Source organism: Tauraco erythrolophus, chromosome 8 (assembly GCF_009769465.1).
Source record: "Tauraco erythrolophus isolate bTauEry1 chromosome 8, bTauEry1.pri, whole genome shotgun sequence".
In the NCBI taxonomy this organism is placed as follows: Eukaryota; Metazoa; Chordata; class Aves; order Musophagiformes; family Musophagidae; genus Tauraco; species Tauraco erythrolophus.
The window spans coordinates 44,475,471-44,499,795 of NC_141472.1; the positions used below are offsets into that span (position 1 = coordinate 44,475,471).

General features: G+C 43.3%; 1 protein-coding gene across 2 annotated transcripts in view; it reads left to right on the plus strand.

Moving 5' to 3' along the window:
- The window catches only part of GPD2 (glycerol-3-phosphate dehydrogenase 2), a 56,823-nt gene extending 34,020 nt beyond the window's left edge, over positions 1-22,803 (plus strand). Inside the window, exons 7-17 of one of the 2 annotated variants that reach the window (XM_086615711.1) lie at positions 4,405-4,569; positions 5,268-5,412; positions 10,845-11,038; positions 13,365-13,499; positions 13,743-13,918; positions 14,436-14,567; positions 15,031-15,189; positions 15,814-15,926; positions 16,022-16,100; positions 16,221-16,319; positions 19,769-22,803. In XM_086615711.1, coding sequence (XP_086471837.1) covers positions 4,405-4,569; positions 5,268-5,412; positions 10,845-11,038; positions 13,365-13,499; positions 13,743-13,918; positions 14,436-14,567; positions 15,031-15,189; positions 15,814-15,926; positions 16,022-16,100; positions 16,221-16,319; positions 19,769-19,894 — 1,523 coding nt within the window. In that variant the 3' untranslated portion in view covers positions 19,895-22,803. The remainder of the gene's footprint in view (positions 1-4,404; positions 4,570-5,267; positions 5,413-10,844; positions 11,039-13,364; positions 13,500-13,742; positions 13,919-14,435; positions 14,568-15,030; positions 15,190-15,813; positions 15,927-16,021; positions 16,101-16,220; positions 16,320-19,768) is intronic. The other variant, XM_086615712.1, reaches the window with a different exon arrangement.
- The last annotated feature ends 1,522 nt before the right edge of the window (positions 22,804-24,325 follow it).

Genomic DNA, 24,325 nt, shown 5'->3' on the forward strand with positions numbered 1-24,325 from the left:
TTTATCTTCAGCTGAATGGAGTTGCAGAGGAGAAAGCAGGAATTGGTGTAAAAGTACTGGGTGTCGGAGAGCGACACAGGATAGAATATACTGGAACTACCGGAGTGCCTTAGTAACACTGTGGTTGTCACACAACTCGACTGAATCAGTCACAAACAAATTTCTCCAGTCTGTGGGCTTTGTTACCACTACTGGCTGTGGTTCAGCATTGGTAAAAATAAAATTGAATGTACACTGTGTGCACTCTGTGGGAGGATTCGTTTAGTGCCAACGGAAGCATTGTCTGTTCGTCTTCGGAGAAATACAACATTTGCTACTCAGGAATGAAAATAGAATTTTCCTAAATTACACTAAAAGAGAAATTATAAACCAAATGGCATCACTGTTGGTCTTAACATGATGTAGGACACACTTACACAAAATGGCTCCACGCACTGAGTGTCTTCAGCAGTACGCCTTCTAAGAATGAGGGTTTTTTTTTTTTAGAGGATTCAGTGTTCATTTAATGAAAGCACTTAGGTTTCTTACAAGCAAGGTTGGCTGCCTTTAATAAAAATTAAAGTATCACTCCATTGTTACTATATTATGAGCAGATGACAATAGAGAATGATGAGATGGATGATTCTCTCAGGGTTTTTTTTGCTACAAAAGACTTAAACATCCTCTTATTTTCGAGAGGTGTCATGGGAGGAGCTGCAAAGAAAACTCAGCATGTTCCATCAGTTGGCTCTTGGATGCTTCTTCCAAGGATGCCTAGGTATGGCTGCCTTTCGCACCGCGTTGAGATGCATCCAGATGACAACTGACGTGCGTACGACAAACAAGCGCTCTCAAAAGCAGCCGTCGAGCAGCAGGACTGAAGCAGCAGTGACCTCTCCAGGGCAGGGTGTTTGTGAACATCTGTTGTTGGTGAATGTCTTCGTTTCACTGTATTGCCTACAGGTTAGTTACAAGATCTTCAGGAGCCTACTCGTTTATGGAAAAGGCTGCCAAATTAATTTGACTTAGCCATTCTGTTGTTGTAAAATAACTTTTTGGCTTATAACATTTGGAAAAAAACCCATGGTGTTGTAGAGAGGTTACCTCTGGTAGCAAGGGGGAGTAATTGTTTTGTTTGTTTCGTTTGGAGCACCACTGGCTGCTGTGAAGGACAGGGGCTGCAGAGCTGTCTTGCATAGGCAATCTAGAACCTCCCATAGAAGCTTTTGGTTACCTTGCTGTTTATCGCCCAACTGTGCCTTGGGTTTCCTGGACATCTTCTGGACATGGTCATAGTGCTAGCATCAAGCAATCTTTGCACTTCTGTTCCGGAGGAAGTTAAGTTTGGAGGCTTTTATCTTGGGTTTGAAGGATCTCTGAATCTTACATCAGGAGAATGGCGTTCAACTGAAAAGTCAACCTTTTTGAGGTGGATAATCTTTGCTTTGCTATCCTTCCCTTTCTCTCTAGAGTGGTAAGGGTCATACCAATCTCTTTGAAATAGTAATGATTCCTGATTCCAAACTAGCACATGTGTAAATAGCAAGTTTCACTTTAATCAGCTGAAAATATGCTTTTCGAACTGTGAATGATGCTGTAGCAAGAACTGACCAGGTTACAGTACCTTCACAATGCAGAGTGTGCACGGAGGAACAACAACCACTTCTTCGGACATCAAGAAAAAAGATAATTGCATATGAAGTGCAGGATTTTAGTGTAATTAAAACGTGGGGGAAGACGTGCACATGTGAGTTGGAGGGCTTAAAAAAAAAAACCAACACAACAAAAAACAGCTGTTCCTGAGTATAAAAACTCTTGTTGTGTGACCCCATCTCTACCGAAGTGTTGCAGTGTTATTCTCCACAGATGATAAATTTCTGAGCTGGTAAGTCACTCTTCATTTCTTTCAAATCTAGAGCTCTACAGATCTCTGCTGTTTATGCTATGAAATACTCCAGGACCCCACACTGTAGATCACATCAGTCTGAAGCCAGTGGTTTTTTCTAGATGTGTAGTTAATCAGGAACTGGTTATTTCCCAGTCCTCTTCCTGCAAATACATTACATGGGCTCTCAGAATTCCTTTTGGACAGCTGAGAATTGAGTAATAGCAAGAGGCTTCTCGCATCAGAATAATGATGAGGGGGAAAATGGATGAGAGTTTCAGAGAGAGCCTGAAAATGTTATCTTGAACACAGTGGTCCAAATCCTGGAATGCACTGAGCGTGTCCTTAGCTCGCTCTGACATTACAAGCTTTAGGAGTTTCAACAAAATGCGGAGCAGCTCTCGGATGTTGGGCTTCATAGACAATTGTTACTTACATGTTTGTTCTTTTTAGACATTACACCTGTTTCCACGTTATTTATTCTGCTGATTGGCTTCTCTGGATTGCTTTTGGTCTGGACAAATAAGTCACCACACTGGGAAGGGGCAAGCCCGAGGAATTTAAACAGTAAGATTCCCCCCCAGACCAAAGCCAATATTGGCTAACAGGGTGAACTGGGCTGCGTTTGTGTGATGAGTCTGCACCCTGGGGCAGCTGGAGAGGACCAGTTGGTATCGGGGACCACCTTGTGCTGGTGGCAAGAACACTGATGGAGAATCAGAAAGGAAATCAGGAGCCTCTTGGCCCCGGGGTCCTTCTACAATAAAAGAAGGAGCCCTGCCACACGGGAACGGGTGCCTGGGGGTTTCATAGATGGCCCTTGTTTGAGTGCAGCATTTCCAGTTTGTGCTGGATTTCTTGTTCTGTAAAGCCAAGACCTGCAGCATCCTATGGGTCAGGCGGTCCCCCACATTGAGCACCGCAGTGAAGAGGGGTGTCTCCGGAACAGTGCACTCCTGAAAGGCTTTGGCTTTGGGCTAGAGGAGCATTTCCTGGTCACTTTGGAAAACGTGCTGCACGCTGCTTTGCTTAGAAGCAGCTGCTGTAATGCAGCTCGTCGCTGTTCTTTGTCCTTTTTCTGCGTAGTGCTCCCTCTGTGCGCGGGATGCGCGTTCTCTCAACGCTGCCTTAAAATGTTACAGGTCGGGGTAGACCTCATAAGGTCACTCTATCTGTTCCCTGACACTACCACGGCATAAATGTTGATGCCTTTATTTAATGATTTGCCTGCCACTTCTGACAGATGGTTGTTTAGTCTTGTGCATCCGGTGTGATGGAGCATCCCCAACTTTTCTTGACATCTTGCTCAGTTGTTTTGCTGTTCTTTTCTGCGGTTTATTCTGGGCATTGTTTGCTTAGTTGAATTGGAGTTACTGTTTGTTTCTTCATTGGTGCTTTATCATGTTACTGTTTCTGTACACTTCGCATAACTTTTTTTTTTTCCTTGTAGTTGAAGACTGATTGCACTGTGTCGTCTGGGCTGTGTTGGAATGAGAAGTTTGGGGAGGGGGGTGGTGCCTTCGAGGCCATTGATCCCATCTTTATAACTTTGCCCTTTTAGGTAGGAACAGATTGTTTGCGCCGTGCTTCGAGATTGCACAGGCAGAATCAGAAGGACCAAACTTTACATAAACCATTTGTACTAAACGTTGGGAATGCTGGCAACATAAATCAACAACAGTATCTATTACAAATTTATCACTTTATCAGTATTATCTTCAATAGAAGCGGTCCAAACACGTGGGGAAGTGAATCATACCTCAGGAAGTTTAGCCCTCTTGTAAATTAATTATTCAGGACACACAGAGCCTGGCCCCTTCAATGTATAGTAATTCTTTCTAGCCAGCGTCCAGGACTTTAACTTCAGTGGCAATAATAAATAGGAAAAGTCTCAGGTGAAGCCAGTATTTCAAAGTAATTAATCATCTTCCCCTCATGGTCCCTCCGCCTCTCTCTTGGTTTTCTTTAACGAGGGAATTTCAGTAATAAATCTTTAATGATATATGTTAAGAATCCTTCATTAGTTCTTGTCTGCTTATTCCTCTTTTTTGATGCTTTTATGGGGTATGTTGGGAAGTTAAAATGCATACAAAGAAAAAAAAAACAGTTACAGAAAGCTGATAACTTGGCACAGCCTCCGAAAGGTGGTTTCTTGGATGTTGCCTGTTGTGTGGCACGTTTGCTGATAGGAATTGTTGGGTTAATGCTGGCTGGAGTCTCCCAAGAACGCTTAGATACAGGTAGGGAATTACAGCGTGATTGCATAGGAAAAGGTAAAGAAAAAAAAAGGGATTTGTCTGCTCCTAACCGGGAGATGAACGTGGTTCCGTAGCGCGCAAAGGCTGCGGCGTGTTGTAGGGTCTGGGATGGCGCCGCGGAGGGGATGCAGCCTTGAACAATCCCGGTTAGACGCGAGCAGCCGTCACGCCGATGCGATGTGACAGGGACAGATGTGACAGATCGGTTCTGACACACTTCCATACCACGAGCCCGTGGCTGGAGGTGACTGGTGTCCTTCCCCGGTCCCGTCCCCGCTGCAGGACAGCACAACGACGCGCGGATGAACCTCGCCATCGCCCTCACCGCCGCCCGCTACGGCGCTGCCACCGCCAATTACGCTGAAGTGCTGCGCCTGCTCAAGACGACGGATCCGGCCGGCGGGAAGGAGCGCGTGTGCGGGGTGCGCTGCAGGGACGTCCTAACAGGTGCGTGGGCACCCGGAGGCAGCGGCCGCCCCGGTGGCGTGGTGCCGTGTCCCCTTCGCTCCCCCGCACCCCGCGCGGAAGCGATGGCCTCACCGCGCCGCGGTTGAGCGGGGAGCGTGCTCCCTTCCTTAGAGAGGCGCAGGGATAACGCAGGGCGGGAGGAGCGGGAACGCTGCCGTTGGTAAACATCAATGAACCGGCAAAGGAGCCATCTTCCCAGAGCGCAGCGGCATACCATTAGTGTCAATCAGCTTAAACTTCTGTCAGATTTTTCACTCAGATCCCAGCGTTTTGGCAGGGCAGGCTAAGCTTTACATCCAAACCCTTCTGTCAAGCAAAGATGATTTTGTAAAATGCTACGTGCTGCACAGTAATAGTCCCGTTCCCCAAGTCTGTGGGTTGAGGCTGAAATCTCTCGTTTGAGAGGCAGATTTCAGCTGAACTTCTACCCAGCCTGCCTTCTTCTGCTTTTACAGATAAGATGGAATTTCACTGTAAAATTTTCTTTCAAATCTGGTGTTACGTGACAACTTTAATTTTTAAAAACCGTTCCAGCCGTTCTGTTCAGAGAAGCACCATATACTTTAGGTTAAGCACCATATACTTTAGGTGAAGTCCATAGATAGATCAGTAACAGAGAGCGTCAGTGAGCAGGAAAACAAACGGTGTACGTGATGGATACTGTTTTTCTTTCACAGGGCAGGAATTTGATGTCAAAGCCAAATGTGTTATCAATGCCACGGGACCTTTCACAGACTCTGTGCGCAAAATGGATGATCAGGAGGTACCAAACATCTGTCAGCCGAGCGCGGGCGTGCACATCGTGATGCCCGGTTACTACAGGTAACGATACTCCAAGCCTAAACCATTTGTAACAGCCCCTGCTGGGGTCTGTAATAAATAAGCTTGGGGAGATGCATTTGTAGGTTTTATGGTAGTTTTGAATGCATGACTTGATTTTTTTTTTTTTTTTAATAGAGGGTTGTGGCACTGTGCCTGTGAGAATAACAATTTCATATATTCAGAAAAGACTGAAATCTTGTAGTTCTTAGTTAAAACTCACCAAGGCAGAACTCCTGCTGAAGCAGAAGGGCGTTGAGGCAGAGCATCTACAACAGGCTTGTGAAAGGCACCTTTTTTTAATAAAGAGTTTGAGCTCAGTGTACTGACTTCTTGTTCACCTCCCTTAAGAAAACAAGAAGCATATAAAACCTTCCAGAGAGGAAAACTCTTGTCCTATTAAACATCACGCTCTCTGTGCAATAACGCTCTGCCACGGTACGACTCCGCTCACAGTAAATATGAATGCAGCATGCAGGCAATATAATAAGTAGTTCAAAATAACACAATTAAATTCTGACACTGCTGTGGCCGCCAGCCCACCCACCCGTGGTTGCTCTGGTGGAAAGGACTTGCCTCCCTCTGCTGACCTCGTTACAGAAGAGGTTCCCGGGGCACTCTGCGAGCGCGCTCGCTGCTTCTTTCCTTATTTGCTGCTGCAGAACCAAATCCCCTTCTATCAAGTGAGCCTTGTCAGTTGAAGCTCAAATATTACCTTTGGTTTCTGAAGTCATTAGCATCCTAATGGAAATTCACATTTATGGACTTATCCCAATTCTGTTGATACAGCACACTTACAATAACGCCTTCCATACCATCGTTGCGCTCCTCTCTGAATATAAATTCAGACTTCCAGCACACAACACGTTGGTTTTGCCGGAGCTGTCCCAATAGGACATGACCATAAACTGTAAAATTAAGGCATTTCTGGCCTTGTGCAAAATCGCTCTTGCATTCTGTTCTTTTTTTGGTGTCTTTCCACGTAAAAAATGGGAAAATGACCTGATAGCTGCTTTTGAGCACTCGCAATGTGGAGAAATGGGTGGTAAGCCTGGCTTCCTCATATACTATGAGAAGCACGTGTGGGATTGACTTTATGGCCCTACTGCAAAAACATGGAAAGTTTTAAAACTTTGAATCGCTTTGTAAATTCAAAGTAGAAGATGGCTTGATGACGCATAAGGGGTCTAATTTATTTATTGTGTAATAACCTAATAATTTTAATTGGAAACGTAGAGAATTCTTGTTCTCCTTGTTCCCCTGTGTATGTCAGCATGTGGGCCTTACTTTTCTTGTAAAATAGTATCTACCCACATACTGCCTCCACAGTACAGCTGATGAGATAAAACTGTACTGAATTTCCTTGAAGTGAGATAGCTTAAACCGTTTCTGCTAAATGGAAAATACTTGTGGTATTTAATCTTAGTTGTATTGAGTCTTCTCCTGGTGCCAAGGAATACTCCTCAACCAAAGGAGACTGTCGTTTCACTGCATCCATTTGCCTTGGGGTAAATGTTTTACAGAACTTTGGCCCATACTCACACATGAATGTTTTATAACAGGTAGAGTTTTTTTAAATGTAAACATAGTTAAGATTTTGTAAACCCATGTTAACCTAATGCATTAATTTCCCATGGGCTTCTTGCTCCTTTATGTTCTTCATTAATAGTCCCAGTATTCCTCCTCACATTAATTCTATTTTTAATATACACGTGTCTATTCCAGTAGCTGTAGCTAAGAGTCTTTCACTCCATGTTAAGTGTATTATCTGCTAAAATTAGAGGATTTTGGCTACTTTCTTGCCTGAAATACATCTGTGAATGCAGTATTTTTTCCCCTCCCTTCAGACAAATTTCAGATGTTTTCCATCTTTCTTGAGTTTTCCTATCTGTTCTGCCTTCAAGATTCCAGGTAAACTTGTCTGTTAAACCTTAGTTCTGCTCTATGAAAAGTCATCTAATTGCTCTTTAACTGCATTTGTGGTGCTTTGGTCAAACGCTTCTTCAACTGGAGATCTTCCGTGTAGCTGTTCTGCTCTGTAAAGCGGCATATTTAACGTCCAGGAATGAACCACTTACTGACTTCAGGCTCAAGAATTCTGATCTGTCCTTCAGTCAAATCATGTTGTCTAGTTTAGCAGTCTGTAGCTGCTTATGTGTATTTTATAGAATCACAGAATGGTTTGGATTGGAAAGGACCTCAAACACCATCCAGTTCCAACCCCCCTGCCATGGGCAGGGACACCCTCCACTACACCAGGTTGCTCAAAGCCCCATCCAACCTGGCCTTGAACACTTCCAGGGATGGGGCAGCCACAGCTTCTCTGGGCAACCTGTTCCAGTGCCTCAGCACCCTCAGAGTGAAAAATTTCTTCCTTAGAAATCTCCCCTCTTTCAGTTTGAAGTCATTTCCCCTTGTCCTATCACTACATGCCCTTGGAAAAAGTCCCTCTCCAGCTTTCCTGTAGGCCCCCTTTAGGTACTGGAAGGCTGCTATAAGATCACCCTGGAGCCTTCTCTTCTCCAGGCTGAACAGCCCCAACTCTCTCAGCCTGTCTCCATAGCAGAGGTGCTCCAGCCCTCGGATCATCTTTGTGGCCTCCTCTGGACCCACTCCAGCAGCTCCATGTCCTTCTGCTGTTGGGGACTCCAGAGCTGAACACAGTATTCCAGGTGAGGTCTCAGCAGAGCAGAGGGGCAGAATCCCCTCCCTCAAAATGCTGGCCACGCTGCTTCTGTTTTCAAGATTCTTTCCTCCGTTGTCATACGTTTGATGTATATTGTCCAATTTAACTGTGCTGCTTTTTGGAAAAGGAAGCTTTTTAAAAAGTAGACATGCTCCAAATGCGTTCAGTTGTTTTAAGTCAACTCTTAAACATCGAACTGCTGCTTCACCATTAGGCTGGGTATCTTGATGTTTGTTCTGCTGACGAAGAGTCACTCCGGATCCATCTGTGTTACACTGCAAGAGCACTCGCCGCTGTATTTCCGTGTAAAGGCGTTGCTTTATGCTTCATATGAGAGTTTACAATCCTGAACTTGCCTGGTTTAGTAGTCTTTAAAGATTACTGGAGAAATCTTACAATGGCTGATATTGCTGTAGCTTATACCCCATTCTCACATCCATTCTGTAATCGTAAAAATTCATGTCTTGTAAAAACACGTAGTTTTGGAAGTACTCCTGGCGTACAGCAGCACGACGCCTGAGATGTTCCAGAACAGCCAATATCTGGGTGTTAGGATGCTTCTTTTTGATGGGTAACACCTTATTTTAAATTTGTTTTGGTGACTCCTCAGTTATTTGGGTAAGATGGAACTGACATAGCAATAGGAGATTGAGAGCTCCCCAGGATAGCTGGCAGTCACTAATTCAGTAAATTAATTGGCATATGGAAAACTCTTTCATCCTTTCTCATTGTTTACTGTGTAATCTAATTGAAAACACTTCAGTCCATAGGTGTTGTGGTGAAACTTAGTTTTAAGTCTTTACTTGTTTTTCTTTGTTTATTTTTAACAGTTTTTATGAAATCACATTAAAAAAAATTCGTACTTTTGAGAAAATGTCTAAAGTTTTCTGAATATTCTGATACCATATATTAAATCTCTAGTTTCCTCTGTCTCTAAATCAATAGCTTTTTCATTTTAAAAGTAATCATTTGTCTGACGTGATTTACCTTTCACAAATCTGTGTTGACTTCCCCTATTAAATTGTACTTCTCCAGCTGTATGCTTAAGCTGTCTATAAATATCATCTAAAAAATGTTCTAATATACATGCTATATATGAAATTTTCAGCTTCTCTTCTAGCCTTTCCAGATATTGAAAACTTACCTTCCATAATCAGTTTAGACTTCCTAAAAATGAAATATTCAGCAATTCAGCTTGCAGCTCTCTTAAATAGATAATTCACATCCAAGCAGGTCTTTGTCTGCCTTCAGCTTATTGTGTTAGTAGTTATTTGAGTCCGTTGAATTACTCCCCTCTGATGGTCCTTATTAGCACCTAAATACATCACTCCTGTCCTCCTTCCATGGGCTTCCCATATCCTCCTTCTGGTGTCTGGAATAGGTGCAGAGCCTGAAGACTGCTAAACTGCCTGCAGATGTTTGCCACAAGGACTTCCAGCACCTGATAGGAAAGTCAGCATCTTTCCTTTAAATGAAAATGAACAAAAAAAGGGGCAGCTTAGCTGTTTTCCTGTGTAAAAGCTGTTTACTTTGAAGTGTTTATAGAAGCTTTTTGTTTTCTGAAATATAAGCAGAGCTGTTTAAGTGATGAGGATAACTAGTTTTGTACCAGTTTTGTTGGAGTTTTTTCAGGGATTTTTGTTTGTTTTTTCCATTATACAAGGAAACATGGGTACATAAATATTTTGGGGTTTTTTGACCTGTCCAAAGAACTACTGTCTGTCTTCATTTTACTCAGTCATTCTGTTTGTAGCACTGGCATAAATAAATGGAAAATCTCTGCATGCTAGCATCCAGTTAGTGTCTGCTTGCCATTTTGGAGGTGTTATCTTTACCTTTTTTGCCCTCAAAACATGGTTCCCTGTTCAGGAACGCTGTAATGAGGGCTGGGAGCACTGGGAATATACCTCTTGGTCCAAATCCTTTGGGAGCCTGTGGGTGTTTGTTCCCATTCCAGTGGCAGGTGGTCAGCAAACTCAGGCTGCAGTGTCAGCTTTCTGTCAAATGTGCTCGTGACGCTCATGACTCCAGTGCTGCTGTTCTCTTGTTTCTCTACTTTCTGTTTCATTTACTACCCCTTGCCCCCACTCCCCTGCCCCCCCTGTTCTCCGAGTGCAGGGTGTAGAAGGCATTGGGATTTTGTTTGTCTCTGCGTTTTTCCTCTTCAGGGAGCAGATAATTGGTAACTTGGGTTAATAATGTTTCATCTTAAATGTTTCTTGTTATAACTTGGACGCATCAAAACAGAACTAGGGTTCTGTTCTTAGTCCTTCCACATTAATGTGCATTCTGTTTCAGCCTTCCCTTTGTGGCATAATGTAAATTATGGTCCATTTTTTGATTAAAAGCGGTTGCTCATTCCATAATGAGTTTCAAGTAATTGCTGGTTTAAAACTTTCAAATGTTTGTATTTGAAATTCCCATGAGCAAGATTTTCAGGAGTGAATGGAGATGTGAGATGCCAAAGGCCCGATTGCTCAATTTAAGGTTGTGGTCTGCCACCTCACTTAGCAAATCCAATTCTAGTAATATCTGAGCATCACATTCAAGGGCTTAATTTCTCAGAACTTCCGAGACTACGTTTTAAAGTCAGGTCATGGCCACATGTGAAATCTCTGATCATTTTTCCAATCGTTTGACCCAAGAACAAAAGTAATGTTCTAATAACTTATCTGGGGTACAAGGTGTGCAAGAGCAGAATCCCTGGTGATGCCTGACCTGTTTTGAACCATGTCCCATCTTATTTCAGCCCTGATAACATGGGTCTGCTTGACCCAGCCACCAGTGACGGCAGAGTGATCTTCTTTCTGCCATGGGAGAAGATGACTATCGCGGGGACCACGGACAGCCCGACGGATGTTACTTCCCATCCGATACCAACGGAAGAGGATATAAACTTCATTTTGAATGAAGTGCGCAACTACCTTAGCGTTGATGTTGAAGGTAAACCTTTGTCAGCTCTGTTTCTCCCTGGGCAGGGACTGCTGAGTCTGGCATTTCGGTTTGAGTGAGCACTGTCTGAAGTTTTTCTGCAACTGGGATAACTATGGTTCTCATGCATCTGTGTCGTGGGACGTACATTGTCATCTTGATGTATGTTTCAGAGCTACAAAATGATGCTTTTCCAGATATACCTGCACTGCTTGGGTTACTTAAATGGAAATTGGTTGATATCTGCATATTCAGATTTCACCTACCTTTCATCAAACTGGCACTAGCCATCCAGCTCCACCGCCAAGCCAGACGCAAGGTTTTGTGGAACTGGGACAGTGTCTTACGTCAACACAAGTACATCAAATAACGCACTCGTCTTTCTTGAAGGAAGAGTTGTTCTGACTTTTCCCATGTCTTTGTTTTTATTCCCATTTTTCTAGGCACTTTATTCTTAGAATTTACTTTTCTTGGTATGGTAAATGTCTAATAGTGTCAGCTTTCAGTGGGAGAGGAAAATGTAATGGGCAAAAAAAGGAATTTATAAAAATTACTTAGTGACAGTTGTTCCTTTCAGTAGCTGACAACACATTTGTTGTAAGATGCTGGCCTGCCTTGACTCGGTGCTGGTTTAAAGGAGAGAGGCTTCATTCCTTCATAGTGAGGTTTTTTTAAAAATGATTCTTTGAAAGCACTTGTATTTCTGTTGTAGTAGCAGCATTAAAATAAATCTGAAAAGCACTCGGTCAGGAACATTGCAACATCCTTAGATTTAGGAAAACTTGCTGTCTGGAGATGGGAAATGATGGATTACTTGCTTCCTGAGGTGGATAACTGATGGCTCTGTGTTGTACAAAGTTCAGAAAAAGTCCTCAGGAAACGTAGGTTAAGTTTCTTGAGCAGAAATTGATAGAAGTGTGGTAGGCCAGACAGGTAGCTGGTGGAGTTAAGACTGTAAGATTTTTCAGGGTATTTTACAGAAGTGCATTATGAAGTGTTTAATTCTTTTGAATGAAACCTACCTAGGTGCACGCTGTTTTTCACACATGCAATTAGCAGTGTTTATAGATTGCCTGTTATTGAATTAACAACTGTGCTGGCCGTATCAACTCACTGCAGACCTGCCTTTTTGCTGCCAGAGACAGTGCCAGGGTTATCAACTTACACAGGCTTGGATGTGTTCCAACTGTTTAATTATAGTGTCACGCATGCTGCTTTTTCTAGTTTCATTAGTTTATAATGTAATATGGTATCTTATTTCTGTGATTAACACTTCATTTTGGCAGGTTAAACATGCTGGCAGAGCACCATTGATTTCTGAAATCTATTTTGTGTTCTTTGGGGATATTTTTACACCCTGTGACCGATTTTTCAATTATCGTTTATTTGAAAGTTGTATTAAAAAAAAAAAAAGTTCCAAAGATTTCAGCATAAAGCAAATCGGTCAGTTTTTCTGTTGCAAATTTAATAAGCAAGAAATTAATTTCATTAAATTCTCTGTTGGTCCCATGTTTGATATATTTTTAAAAAGTGACTTTTGGAGGCTGGGGTGTTTTCCTACAACCGTTAAGGACTACTTGATACCGTCAGGTTTTCTTCCTCCAGGTTTACTGAGAAGTCAGGGCTGGCGTTAGGGGGACGTTCTGGCATGGGATGGAAGATTTGGGGATGTGCTGCAGCCGACCGCAGCCTTGCCAATAAATTTTCTCCGTTTGCATTTGTGTAACTGCACTTCCAATAAAGGCTGTGGATAAAGATCCACTTGTCAAGGCGAGAACTTGGAAAAATAACTTACAAGCTAGAGAAGAAGCTTTGAAGTCCTAAAAGCAAACGTTACGCTTATGCGGAACAAACTTTGTTTTGGTTTCCAAGTTGTAATGCAAGGACTGTCCTGTCAGCATGAGCAGACAGGAGAAGGCTTGGTGCTGGGGGTGTGTTTCATTTTGGTAGGGTTTGGGGTTCGGGTTTGGGTTTTTTTCGAGCTCATCAGTGGGTTTGACAATTGAATCTCTCGTGGTTGATCAGTTCCCAGGATATCTCTATTCTGTTGGATTTTTAACCAGCGTGAAAAACGAACCTCTCTGACTTTGTTTTGGGCTAGAGAATATTATTGATATACTGATGAGGGCAGTACTGATTTTAATTCTGTAGTCCAACTTATTCCATTACTTTGGAGAATCTTCTCCAGCTTTCTGAGTTGCTCAACTAACAAGCATGGCGTGGTGCAGTCCTTGTTTCACAGTGAGTATCTACTCGGAGGCCATGCCAAAGACCACGGGAGGGATATAAGTACCCATCAGCTCCTGGCTGACTTTGGCTGGTCTTTGGTTCCGGACAGTGAGAAGAGGAGACGTGTTGGCAGCGTGGAGCGGCATTCGTCCTCTGGTCACAGACCCCAACTCCAAAGACACGCAGTCAATATCCCGGAATCACGTCGTTACCATCAGCGATAGTGGCCTTGTCACGATAGCAGGTACTGGAAGTTCTCTTAAAGTACAGCTGTGTTGGGCTTTGCCAGTGTGTTTTATTCAAAACTTTTCTTGTTACAGGATAATCCTTCGTGTTCCTATAACTAGATAATGATCTGTCAGTAGTAGCATGACAGGCTTGTTGGAGCAAGTCTGGCAATAATGTGATATATAAAATATATATAGCATGTCCCAACTTCGTATTCCACCCGCTTTCCCCAAATAAACAAGTATACGTGTGGTCACAGGTGGGAAGTGGACAACCTACCGTGCCATGGCGCAGGACACCATTGATGCAGCTATTCAGGCGCATGGTCTGAAGGCAGGTTCCAGTAAGACCATTGGACTGCAGCTACAAGGGGCTGAGGACTGGAGTCCCACTCTCTACATTAGGTTGGTCCAAGACTATGGACTTGAAAGTGAGGTGAGTCATGGCTTCTGTTGATGCTCTGATGTTTCTGTGCTGGAGGGTTTTGTTTTCGCACTAAATCTAATGCCAGCGTAACTTGTACAAAGGCCGGGTGAGCCTGATAAGAGCGTATTATCTGGCCAGGATGAAGATAGTTTATCAAAAATAAACGCTAGTAATTGTTCTTTTCTTCCCTTTTCCCTTCCTCCTAATCTTGACCGTTACCTGTTTCAAACTGTTATGACGTGCTAGGGTCTGTCTTCCTTTGAGCCCAACAAAATCTATACGTCAGACGTGGTCACGGTGTAACAGAAGAGTTGGAGCATCGTTTGTCACAGTTACGTTGATGTGTACATAGTGGTGTCAGTGCTGGTCTAATGCATTCACAGCTCAAGTGGTTTCCTCCCACACTATCAAAATCCAATTCCCTTTCCAGCCTATTTGCTATTGGTGATAAGGGAATTGAGGAGAAAAACGTGTGTATGTTTGATGTGCTTTTGAAAGCACATTGAATTTGTTTTCAACTCCATAGGTGGCTCAGCATCTAGCTTCAACATACGGTGACAAGGCTTTTGAGGTGGCCAAAATAGCCCAAGTTACAGGAAAGAGATGGCCTATCGTTGGAAAACGCCTTGTATCTGAATTCCCTTATATTGAAGCTGAGGTATGTGGAAAAACTACATCATGTTCTTTGATCCTTTTCTTGGGATAAACGGGTTCCAGAGCAGGTCTGTCTCGCTCTGTGAAACTTCTCCATAAGCCTTTTCCTTTGGTGAGGTCCAGATATTTTTTTCTATACTTGTTTTTCCCCTTCCCCAGAGCATGCTTTATTTTTATGTTTATATATACACATATTAATATATTTATATATAATTACATACTTAAAATTGTATCATGTCTCTTTTTTTATTTCATATATGCACATTTGATCCCAGATGCGTTCTATAAAACGTTCCAAGGAAAAGGGAGCTTTTCAACCCCTTCTCTTGATCGAGTGGGAACTGGTTACAGAAAGCTGGTTTTTGTATAGCCAGCCTGGCAGTGCAGGTTGTGATGCTAAACATAATTTCCAACAGTGCTTGTCTACTGTCTCACCTGCATTTTCTCCCCTTGCCTTACTGTTCTAGGTTGTCTACGGTGTTAAAGAGTATGCCCGCACAGCGGTCGATATGATTTCCCGAAGAACTCGCCTGGCCTTTCTGAACGTGCAGGCTGCTGAGGAAGCCCTGCCAAGAATTGTAGATATAATGGGGAAAGAACTTAACTGGAGCGAACAGAAAAAAAAGGTACAAAGGGCCTTTTTTGTCTGAAATGGTGTTTCACCGTGTTTGGTGTACCTGGTGCTGTAGAAGATTCTACAGTCTCTGTTCTGCAGTACTTTATGTACGTCAGGTGTTTACCACTTAATAAAAAAAGGCTATGGAAAACCTTGCACTGAACTTTCAGGTAATAAATTAATTTTACTACCATCAAGAAAACTAGTTGAAAACATAAAGAACCTACCTGGTGTTGAGCCTCCTGATTTTTTTTTTTTTTTTTCCTGATTTTAGGCAGTTAGGTGAAACACTGCACTAAGATAGCAGCTGTGAGTTAAATGGCATTTTGTAGGTGTGACCTGCAAGTGCTGTTCTTCATCAGATAGGTCAATATACCATGTGTGACTGAAGGCATGGTATGGTCCTGAAAGCATTTACACAGTGATTGGAAATTTTGACTAGACTTGATCTCTCTTTTCAAGCTAAAAAGTGCCTAAGTTATTTTTAAAATACTTTTCGGCTACCATCTGCTTAATTTTTGGACCTTAGATAAATTCTAGTTAAGTGGAAGAAGCTGATAAATACTACATGAAAAATAATTGTGTAAGAACTTGCTATTCCTCAGATATACAATTTTTCTTTTTTTTCTTGTAGGAAGAACTTGAAGCTGCTAAAAGATTTCTCTATTATGAAATGGGCTACAAAGTAAAATCCGATCAATTAACAGACAGCTCTGAAATCAGTCTAGTGCCTTCAGATATTGAAAGGTAAGTAAAGTAAGAGAGTTCCCTGTGCTGCTAGGAATTAATACCTGTCATTCTTCTGAGTGCAGTTTTTCCTGCTGATAATCCTTATCTTGCAGGTACAAGAAGCGATTCCACATGTTTGACAAGGACAAGAAAGGGTTTATTACTATACTGGATGTGCAGCGTGTCTTGGAGGTAATGTTTCCTTGTGTTCTTTCAGTTTCCTTTTTAAGCCTCTTATCTAAATTTCAGAGTGTGGCATGAATAGTGCTGAACAATCCAGCTGACATACTTCTGTGCTTTTTTTGTGTCTAGAGCATCAGCGTGCAAATTGCTGAAAATACACTTCATGATATTCTCAATGAAGTGGATCTGAACAAAAACGGGCAGGTGGAGCTCATTGAGTTTTTGCAGGTAGGTGTTTCTTTGTTACAAGGGAAGCTGTAATTTTAATGAGCTGAGGCATAGGTATTTAATCTTTTTCCCCTTTGCTGAAGGGCTGGGTTGGAGCCCAGGTGAGCGTTATTGGGTAAACACTGTAGTGTCGATGCTGTTTGCCAGATCACCAGATAGGTGACAAACACCACCATCCTCAAGCAACTTCAAAATTCAAGGATTTTGGGTTTTTTCCTGCACAGAAACTATGAGACCCAAAGAAAAGGCTCAGTTTACCAAGTATACCACAGTATAGAACTGAATTGGCCTTTTTTAATACAGAAATGCTGTTTAAATATATACAAAATGAAAATTATATACAAAATGATACAATTATCTCTTGGAAGGTATATGGCACGGTTGTGCGTGCTGACTTTTTTCTGAGTCTGTTAAGTGATCAGTAGTTTCTAAACTGTATTTTAAAGAATGAGCTTGTGGTTAAAGCACATGCAGTCCATCTAATCCCCTTTTAACTCCTGGCTGGCTCCTGTTATCTCTGTTTCTATGAAGGACGTGACGTTGACAGGCCATATGTTTTGCAGGGCTTTGAAATAAAATGAAGGGTGCTGCTGCAACGTTTGCTCGCCCAGCTCCTCTTGCACGTGCCGTTTGCCAGCCAGCTTTGTTTTTGCAGAGTCTTTCTTGGTGTGGTATTTCGAGTGACTGCCACGTCTTTCCTGCACGGTGGCAATGATGAATGCCGAACATGAGATAAATTAATGCTGGGGATTTTGGTCAATGTCAGCCCTTTCTTCACTGTGTCAAGTTAAACAAACAAGATCAAGGCAAAGGAAATGGTAATTGTCTCTCTCGAGATGAGCTGTAGATAAGAGCAGCATTGTTGAATCTAAATGCAGAAAATTTTCACAGGTTGTGTCCAGCATTAGAAAAAAGGACTATTTATTGACCTAAAATGCAGCAATTTAGCTGAGTAACTGCAACGCACTTGAGGGAAGCGGGTGAAAAAACAAACCCCAAACCAGCTCGGGGGGGTGAAAGAAGAAACACCGGCTTTGGGAGTTTGTGCTTATGTATTCAAAGATAAGAGAAAAATCACAGTGTTCTTCTGGCTGTTGGAAAGGGTCTACATCTTACACCCCTTCGCAGGTGAAAACTTGGTGGGGGGGGGGGAACCCACCCTCTACTATTACCCTATAATTTGGTTTGGATACATTGTGGTTAAGAAGTTGAAACAACCAGTAACCAGTCTTCTGTGGATTTTTTGGTGGCTTTCTGGGTGGTTTTTTTTTGCTTTACTGTGCTGAATAGTCTCATTAGAGGTTGCCTGCCCTAGGTCCGTAATATCTGTAAAATATAAAAGGCAAGTCACTGGTTTGGTGTAGTTTCAGTTACTTTTCTAAAACCGTGTAACTCTGGCTACTGGCTTCTCCTGCACATTCCATGATGGAATCTAAATATTTAGCGCCAGGGGCTGGCACTGCAGTAGCCATGGCTCGTGCCTCTGCACCACCCTCCTGCAGCGGCACAGCGCGGCGCGGGGAGCTGCTGCGGAGCCAAGCGCTCCGTAGGAAGCGTGGTAACAAAATTAACAGGAGGTTGCCATGGAAGGAACAAAATACATTAAATGTTTGTTTAATTTTTTTTAAATGGATCTGTTAAGTCAGTTCCCAGTACTTTTCGTGTTTGCTTGCTGAAAACTTTCAAGTAATTGCGTTTTACCGCAGAATGCTTGTGGAAAGCCATGTGCAAATATTTGTGGACGTTTATATTAGAATATAGGAACATGTTGTACCAGGACGGCTGCGTAGCTCTCCGGGTGGGGAGCAGAGCAATGCCAAGTGCTTTCATTTGGCCAACTGCAGATTGCCAGCGTAACTCAAATAATGGTCCCGTGAGAACTGGTCCCAGCAGGCACCGATGCTTACAGGTGTTTCGCAAAGAGAAGGCAGAGGGTGTTGAGCAGCGTTGAACACAAACAGGTCTCTCCACCAGGGCAGGGAGGCAGAGCCAGGACAGCGTTTAGGGGCTCACGGAGCTGCCTTATGGCAGTGCCTGCTCTTCTGGAGACCAGCACGCCTAGCGCTGCGGTCGTTTATGCTCGAGAAAGGAGGGGCACCTTGGGAACTGGTGGTGGTATGTAAAGGCAAAAAACCTCCATGTTGGATCAGGAGGAAGCTTTCTTTCATAGGGATTGCTCCGGGAGCAGGGAGGGAGGCGAGGGAGAACGCCAAGCCCCAGCGTGGTGGACCTTCCTTGCTGGTGGTAGCTACTGCTCTCACTGCTGCTGGTCCTCCCCTTCCTGACTCCGTCCTCTGCCTCGCCTCAGGGCTGCACAGGGTAACGAAAACGCCTTCAAATGCAGGGAAGTTTTTCCAGCCTCACCTGGGTCTGTAAAGCACGGGGTTCCCTCCTCTGCTGGGTGCTCGTCTCAGCTTTGACAGGGTTGATGCCACATTTGCATAGGTTGAGCTGCAGATGTAATTAATAGATTTTCCTATGGAAGGGAAGAAATCTGAAGGATTCTTAGCGCTCAATGGGAGTAAGAAATTGCGTTTCGTAAGTGCCGATTGCTTTCCGTAGTAGTCTTTGGCAAGCTGACTGCATGTAATTTCAAGTCTAATGCTCACTTTATCCATGGGATAAAAAAGAATTAACTAAAACCTTAGCACTAGTGTGTGTTCGTTAAGATGGAGCTGAGTCCAGTTTCAAGGACTTAAAGGCAAATTAGTTTTAAAAGTCTATAAAGGAATTTGGATTTGAAAGAATTGTGAAGTCAAGTGCGCTATCTCTGCAAGGAAGGGCATGTGAATGAAAAAGGATATGGGCTGGGGTCAGTGGTGGATCAGGAATGGTGTTCTATTAGTTACGTCTTTCAGATATTTAAAGAAAAAAACACAAAACACTCGTGAAATAAATGGGTTCTCCCACATTCTTAAATGGAATCAACACTGGAAACACCCTGGTGTTGATGGTTGCCTACACCATTACTTCCAAACGGACTGTATTTGGTACTTCTGCTCTTCCGGCCACCTATGCTTTGCCAAAGCCTTCGTTGGTATTTCTGGAAAATGTAAATGAGCTTTGCGGCAAGTCTTTGAAACCACACAGCACTTTGGCTTGATATATGGGAAAAACAATTCTGTGTATTCATTAGTTGTTGTGTCCAAGAGCCAGTAGTGAGTGTGACCTCGGCCGTTTGGACTGGAACTGGGACAGTGTCCTCCGCCGGTGGCAGGACAGCAGCCGTGCCCGCGCAGAGTTAACAGCCCCGAGCTGCAGGACTGCTGCGGTTCTGTGCCCTGTGAGCTGTGTTGGTGGGGGCCTTCGTGGCGCCTGCTCGGGGACTGGTACCAGCTGCTGTCCCTCTGGCTGCTTACTGGGGGCTCTCCGTGAGGGGCTGTACCGTCCCCCGCTGTTGTTTGTCTTGCCCGTGGGTTAACAGGACGCTCTCCTGCTTGTGTCTTAAGCTGATGAGTGCTATTCAGAAGGGCCACGTGTCTGGAAGTCGGCTGGCCGTGCTCATGAAGACTGCCGAGGAGAACCTGCGTCAGAGGGGGGTCATTCCGGTGGACCGGAGCGGTGGTGGACTGTGAGTTCAAACACGACGGCTGCGTGGGGACGCGTGGCTGCGCCTCGCCGCGGGAAAACATTCCAGTGCTTCGGATTCTCCTTGCTTGGTCCAGATGACCAGTATCTGTCCATCGGTGTAGCCCTTACAGAAACACGTTGGTGCGTTTGTTATCGTTATTAATGGTTTCCTGTGCAGCTCTTAATACTCCAGTACGTGGCCTTTTGGATTGGGCATTCTTGAGACGCAGGGGTTAATTACCAGGAGTTGAGGAATACAGCCTAGAGAGGTTTGAGTGCACACACTGCCCTGTTCCTTAACTTTCATATTGCCTTCACCTTTAAAGAAAACGATGCTCAGAGAGCGATTCCTGCCTTGGAACGCGTGGCGCCGAGTTTTGCATGGGTCAGTATTTAAAAGCTGCTAATCCATCCTCCTCAGCAAAGAGCAAGAGAGGGAAAGCAGATGTTCCGGGTTGGAGACAGTATCACAGAAGGAACAAAACTGACCCTTCCTGAGGTCGGCATCACGGTGAAGAGCTGTCGTGAGCCTTCCAGAGGTGGTGGGGTTTGCTCTTCCAAGTACTCTGTTATTTCAGTGGTACCAACACTTGGCCAGACAAAAATGTCAGCAGCTGGAAAACTGTAAGACATCTTGATTAATCACCCAAGCTAATAATTTAGTTAAAAGCTGGGGGACAGCTTTCCTTTCTCCCGTATTAATAAAAATAAGCTTCCTTTTAATAACCAGCATTGTCTCGCAGGTGGTGGTTTGTGCTGTGAAGCGCTTCATACTGTTTCCAGTTTTGGACAAACACTGTTGATATGTGGAATATGGCAGTTTTGGGTAGTGTGAGTGTTAATTGTTTATTTAAAAATTCTCAAACAGAAAGTGAAACAATGAAATTCGGTTTGCATTCCACTAACTTTTCTAGAAAAGGGGCTATTTTTCAGCAGCTTAATGAAAAAACTAAAGAAAAATAAAAATAGGACCACTCACTTGAGCTGTTTTCAGCACTTGTATCTGGCTATTTGCCTTCCTGCTCTTAGGTTGACCCAGTTCAAGATCAGATGGAAGATTTCTGCCTAACGTAGAGCAAGGAAGGGAAAAACATAACAATGGTTTATTGATTAATTTGTCATTCTGTTATAGTCTTGGAGTATAAACACCAATTTACAACTTAAAACAAGCTTCAGTTCCAAGGTGTCAGAATTTCTACTTGTGTAAAATCTGATATATTTTAACTGATGTCACTACTTTCACTAATGGAAAATAACAGTACAGTAATGAACAGCCAAGATTACTTTCGTATTTTAAAAGGGAAAATGATTACAAACACAAAACAGAGATGCTGAGAAGCGTTAGTATGCAGCATAGTAAGCACAGATGTGTTTAGCTGAAGAGGCAGAGTCCTTTAAAAAAAAAAAGTCAGGTGTTTAAAAATAGTAGATACCAAAAAACCCCAGCAAGTCTCATTTAAAATTCAGTAAGTGATTTTATTTGTCAGTCCAAACAATTAGCAAAATCTGGAGGGAAGGTCTCGGTCTTGGGTGAAATGACTTTCAGATGGTTTTTGCATGTTAGATTTTTTTTTTGATGCTGCTGTGTACCAAAATGCAGATATTGTTAAGGGGTTATTATGGCTTTTTTGCTTCGAGGCACAGTCTGTGTGAATGAGGAGTCCGACAACGTAAGGATTTTTTTTTATCAGCAAAGGAGTTTGTTTCTGTGGTCCTGTAAACTTTTCTTTTCTAAAAATATTTTCCAGTATATTCAGCTAAAGTATGTAAACATTTGACATACTTTTTATTTCCAAAACCCTTTTCACAAAAGACCACGGTAACAGGTTTTACATGTACTGCAGAATTGGAGGGACGTGGCTGTACGATACGCAGGTTGTTTTGGTCCGGTGAGCAAGGTAAGGAGGAAGGGGCTTTAGGATTCAACTAGTAACAGGAATTTAAGAAAAAAAAATTATAAGCAATGAGACCTTTTCCAGGCCACATAAAGAAAAATATTTAAATTTATTTAACATCTTTTGTATGGTTTAAAGAAAAATTCTCCTCCACTCCTCTATAAGCGGCGCTGTTAAGGATTAATAATACAAGTTCACCTGTAAAGCCAGGATTTTCTGCTGTGTTCCCAAAGTATCCTCTTTGTTCTCTTGTTTTAGTAATATTGCATACGGAATGTGACTTTGGGATTTTCTTGGCTGTGTGTGTCCTCCAGTATGAATTTGCTCGGCGTCTCAGGCACTTCACTGTCATGCTTCTCTGCTCTTTTGTACGGCACAGCAAGACCTTGTACTTGCCTTGTGTAACGAGAGAAGATTGCATGTGTTACTTAAAACAGCTAAATCCGTACGTGGAAAAAAATCTACAAGTATTTATTCATCACCTCGCATTTGTTTTCAGGAGTGTTGGCTTTGTGGGTTGTTTTTTTGTTTTTTTTTTCATGTGAATGTACTGTAGAAAGAGTTGTAAAATGTCACTGTCTTGCATTGTTCTGATCTTAGGTGGAAAAACAGGACTGAGATTTTTTTTCTTTGTGAGGTGAGAGTTGGATTTCTGGATCAGGGGGTTTATTTTGCATTTTAAATAAACTGCACACCCAGGGAGGGGGCGCGCACGCGTCCATGCAGTGGGATAATATATATGTGTCTATAAATACGTGTGTATGTATGTACACACTGCATGTTTCACATGTGGCACTGGAGTATTTTGTTAGGTTACTGTTCTGAACTGAACTGTTAACTACTGTGTTTGAGGCTGGGTTGTCGTTTTTATAACTGTCTCGGTGTTTTACTGCCATTATTTATTACTTTTGATATACAGAACGAGCCGCATGCATTTATGGAGCAATAAGAGGATGTATTTAATGTGCCTTGTTTTTAACAGAGGAAGAACTGAAAGCATGAATCAATAAAACTGATTAAAAACGGTCCCTTCACTGGCAGTTTGTTGTGGCAGTTACAAAAATAACTTTGATTAGCCTCAGAAAAGTTTATTTTTAAAGGCAAAACGTTCCACTAGATGCACCTTAGTAAACACGGCGTAATTTTCCCTGTGCTTTCCCATTTTAGCACAGAATTTTCGTAGTTTAAAAGTGAAAATGAGGAGTTAATGCAGCACTTGGCATTCCCGGGGCGTTGGAATGACACGTGGGGCGAGGGATTCTGCGCTGCCGGCTCGTGCCGGAGCCGCAGCTTTTGGGGTGGGTGGGGGGAAATGCCAGTGGCGAGTGTTCCTCCGGACACTGATGAATTTTATCATAACCAAAATCAATAGGAATGAACGGAAGAGATTCCGTAATCCATTTTGATCATTTTACATGTCAAGTTAGGCCGGGGTTGCCGTGTGTTGATAAATGTCCTGACAGGAAAAATGCTATATATTTTCATTGTCAGTAAATCAGTAAAGCTGTTATCAGTTTTAACGCAATTTTTATAATCTCCATATTATTTTATAGGTTTTAATTTACACTTGTAATAGGGATATTCCACAACTGGGATGTAGCTGTGCTGAGTACAGGGTTGTGTACGTGCAGCCAGAATAGGTCCCCTCCACATGTCCCCCCCCCTCCCAGAAATAAACAGGACCGGTGCCTCCAGCGTGTAATGACAAAGATTGTGAATTTTATCTAATCTGTGGCATGTAAGTGATACGTCAGAAAACGTTTGCTACAATCATCTTTGTCCCAAATACTCCACAGCACGAAAATTGCCCTGGGTCACGCTCCCGAGTTGGCTACTCAGCGCGGAACTGAGAGGAAGAGGAGTTTTTGCAGCGTGGTGTTTTGGGGCTGGGCTCCCTTCCTTTGCACCGTTTCTCCACTGACCGTTCAAAATTTCAGATTTATTGCAACTTGTGTTCCCTGGCGCTCTGCAGCCTGTTCTGGGAGCACGACACGGAATATCACAGCACCACGAGTGTTTGAGCGCGGGTGCCTGAGCCGGGTGTTTCCCACCTCGGATACGAACGGATCGCATCTGCGGAGGGGAGGAAACCCTCTTCGGTGGGGATGGAGCTTTGCTGCTGTGAGTGAGTGGTGCTTCCCCTCACTGAATAAGAGGGGGTTTTGGATCCGTAGGAGTGTTCCAGCCCTCGTTGCCCTGTTTAACCAGCCTCCCCGGTTTTCACACGCCCGGACTGACGTGGCCGTGCACAGCGCGCGGCTGCGTTTCGGAATCGAGACTTTCTGCGCTCCGAGGATGCCGCCGATGCAGCTGTGTGCCGGGATAATCTCTCCTCTCCTTATTTTGCAAATAAAGGCAGAGATTAAATTCTGCTCTCCTGAGCAAGCCTTTAGCTTGCTGCAGTTTTTCCCTTTTGCACAACAGTCTCGTGCAAGGACTGTCACGTATGTTAGATTATCCAGTTGGATGCGAGCAGGGGGACTGGTTACTGTAAAATTTTGGGAAGTTTCAACTGTCTAAGTGAACTTGATCCTGAGCAGT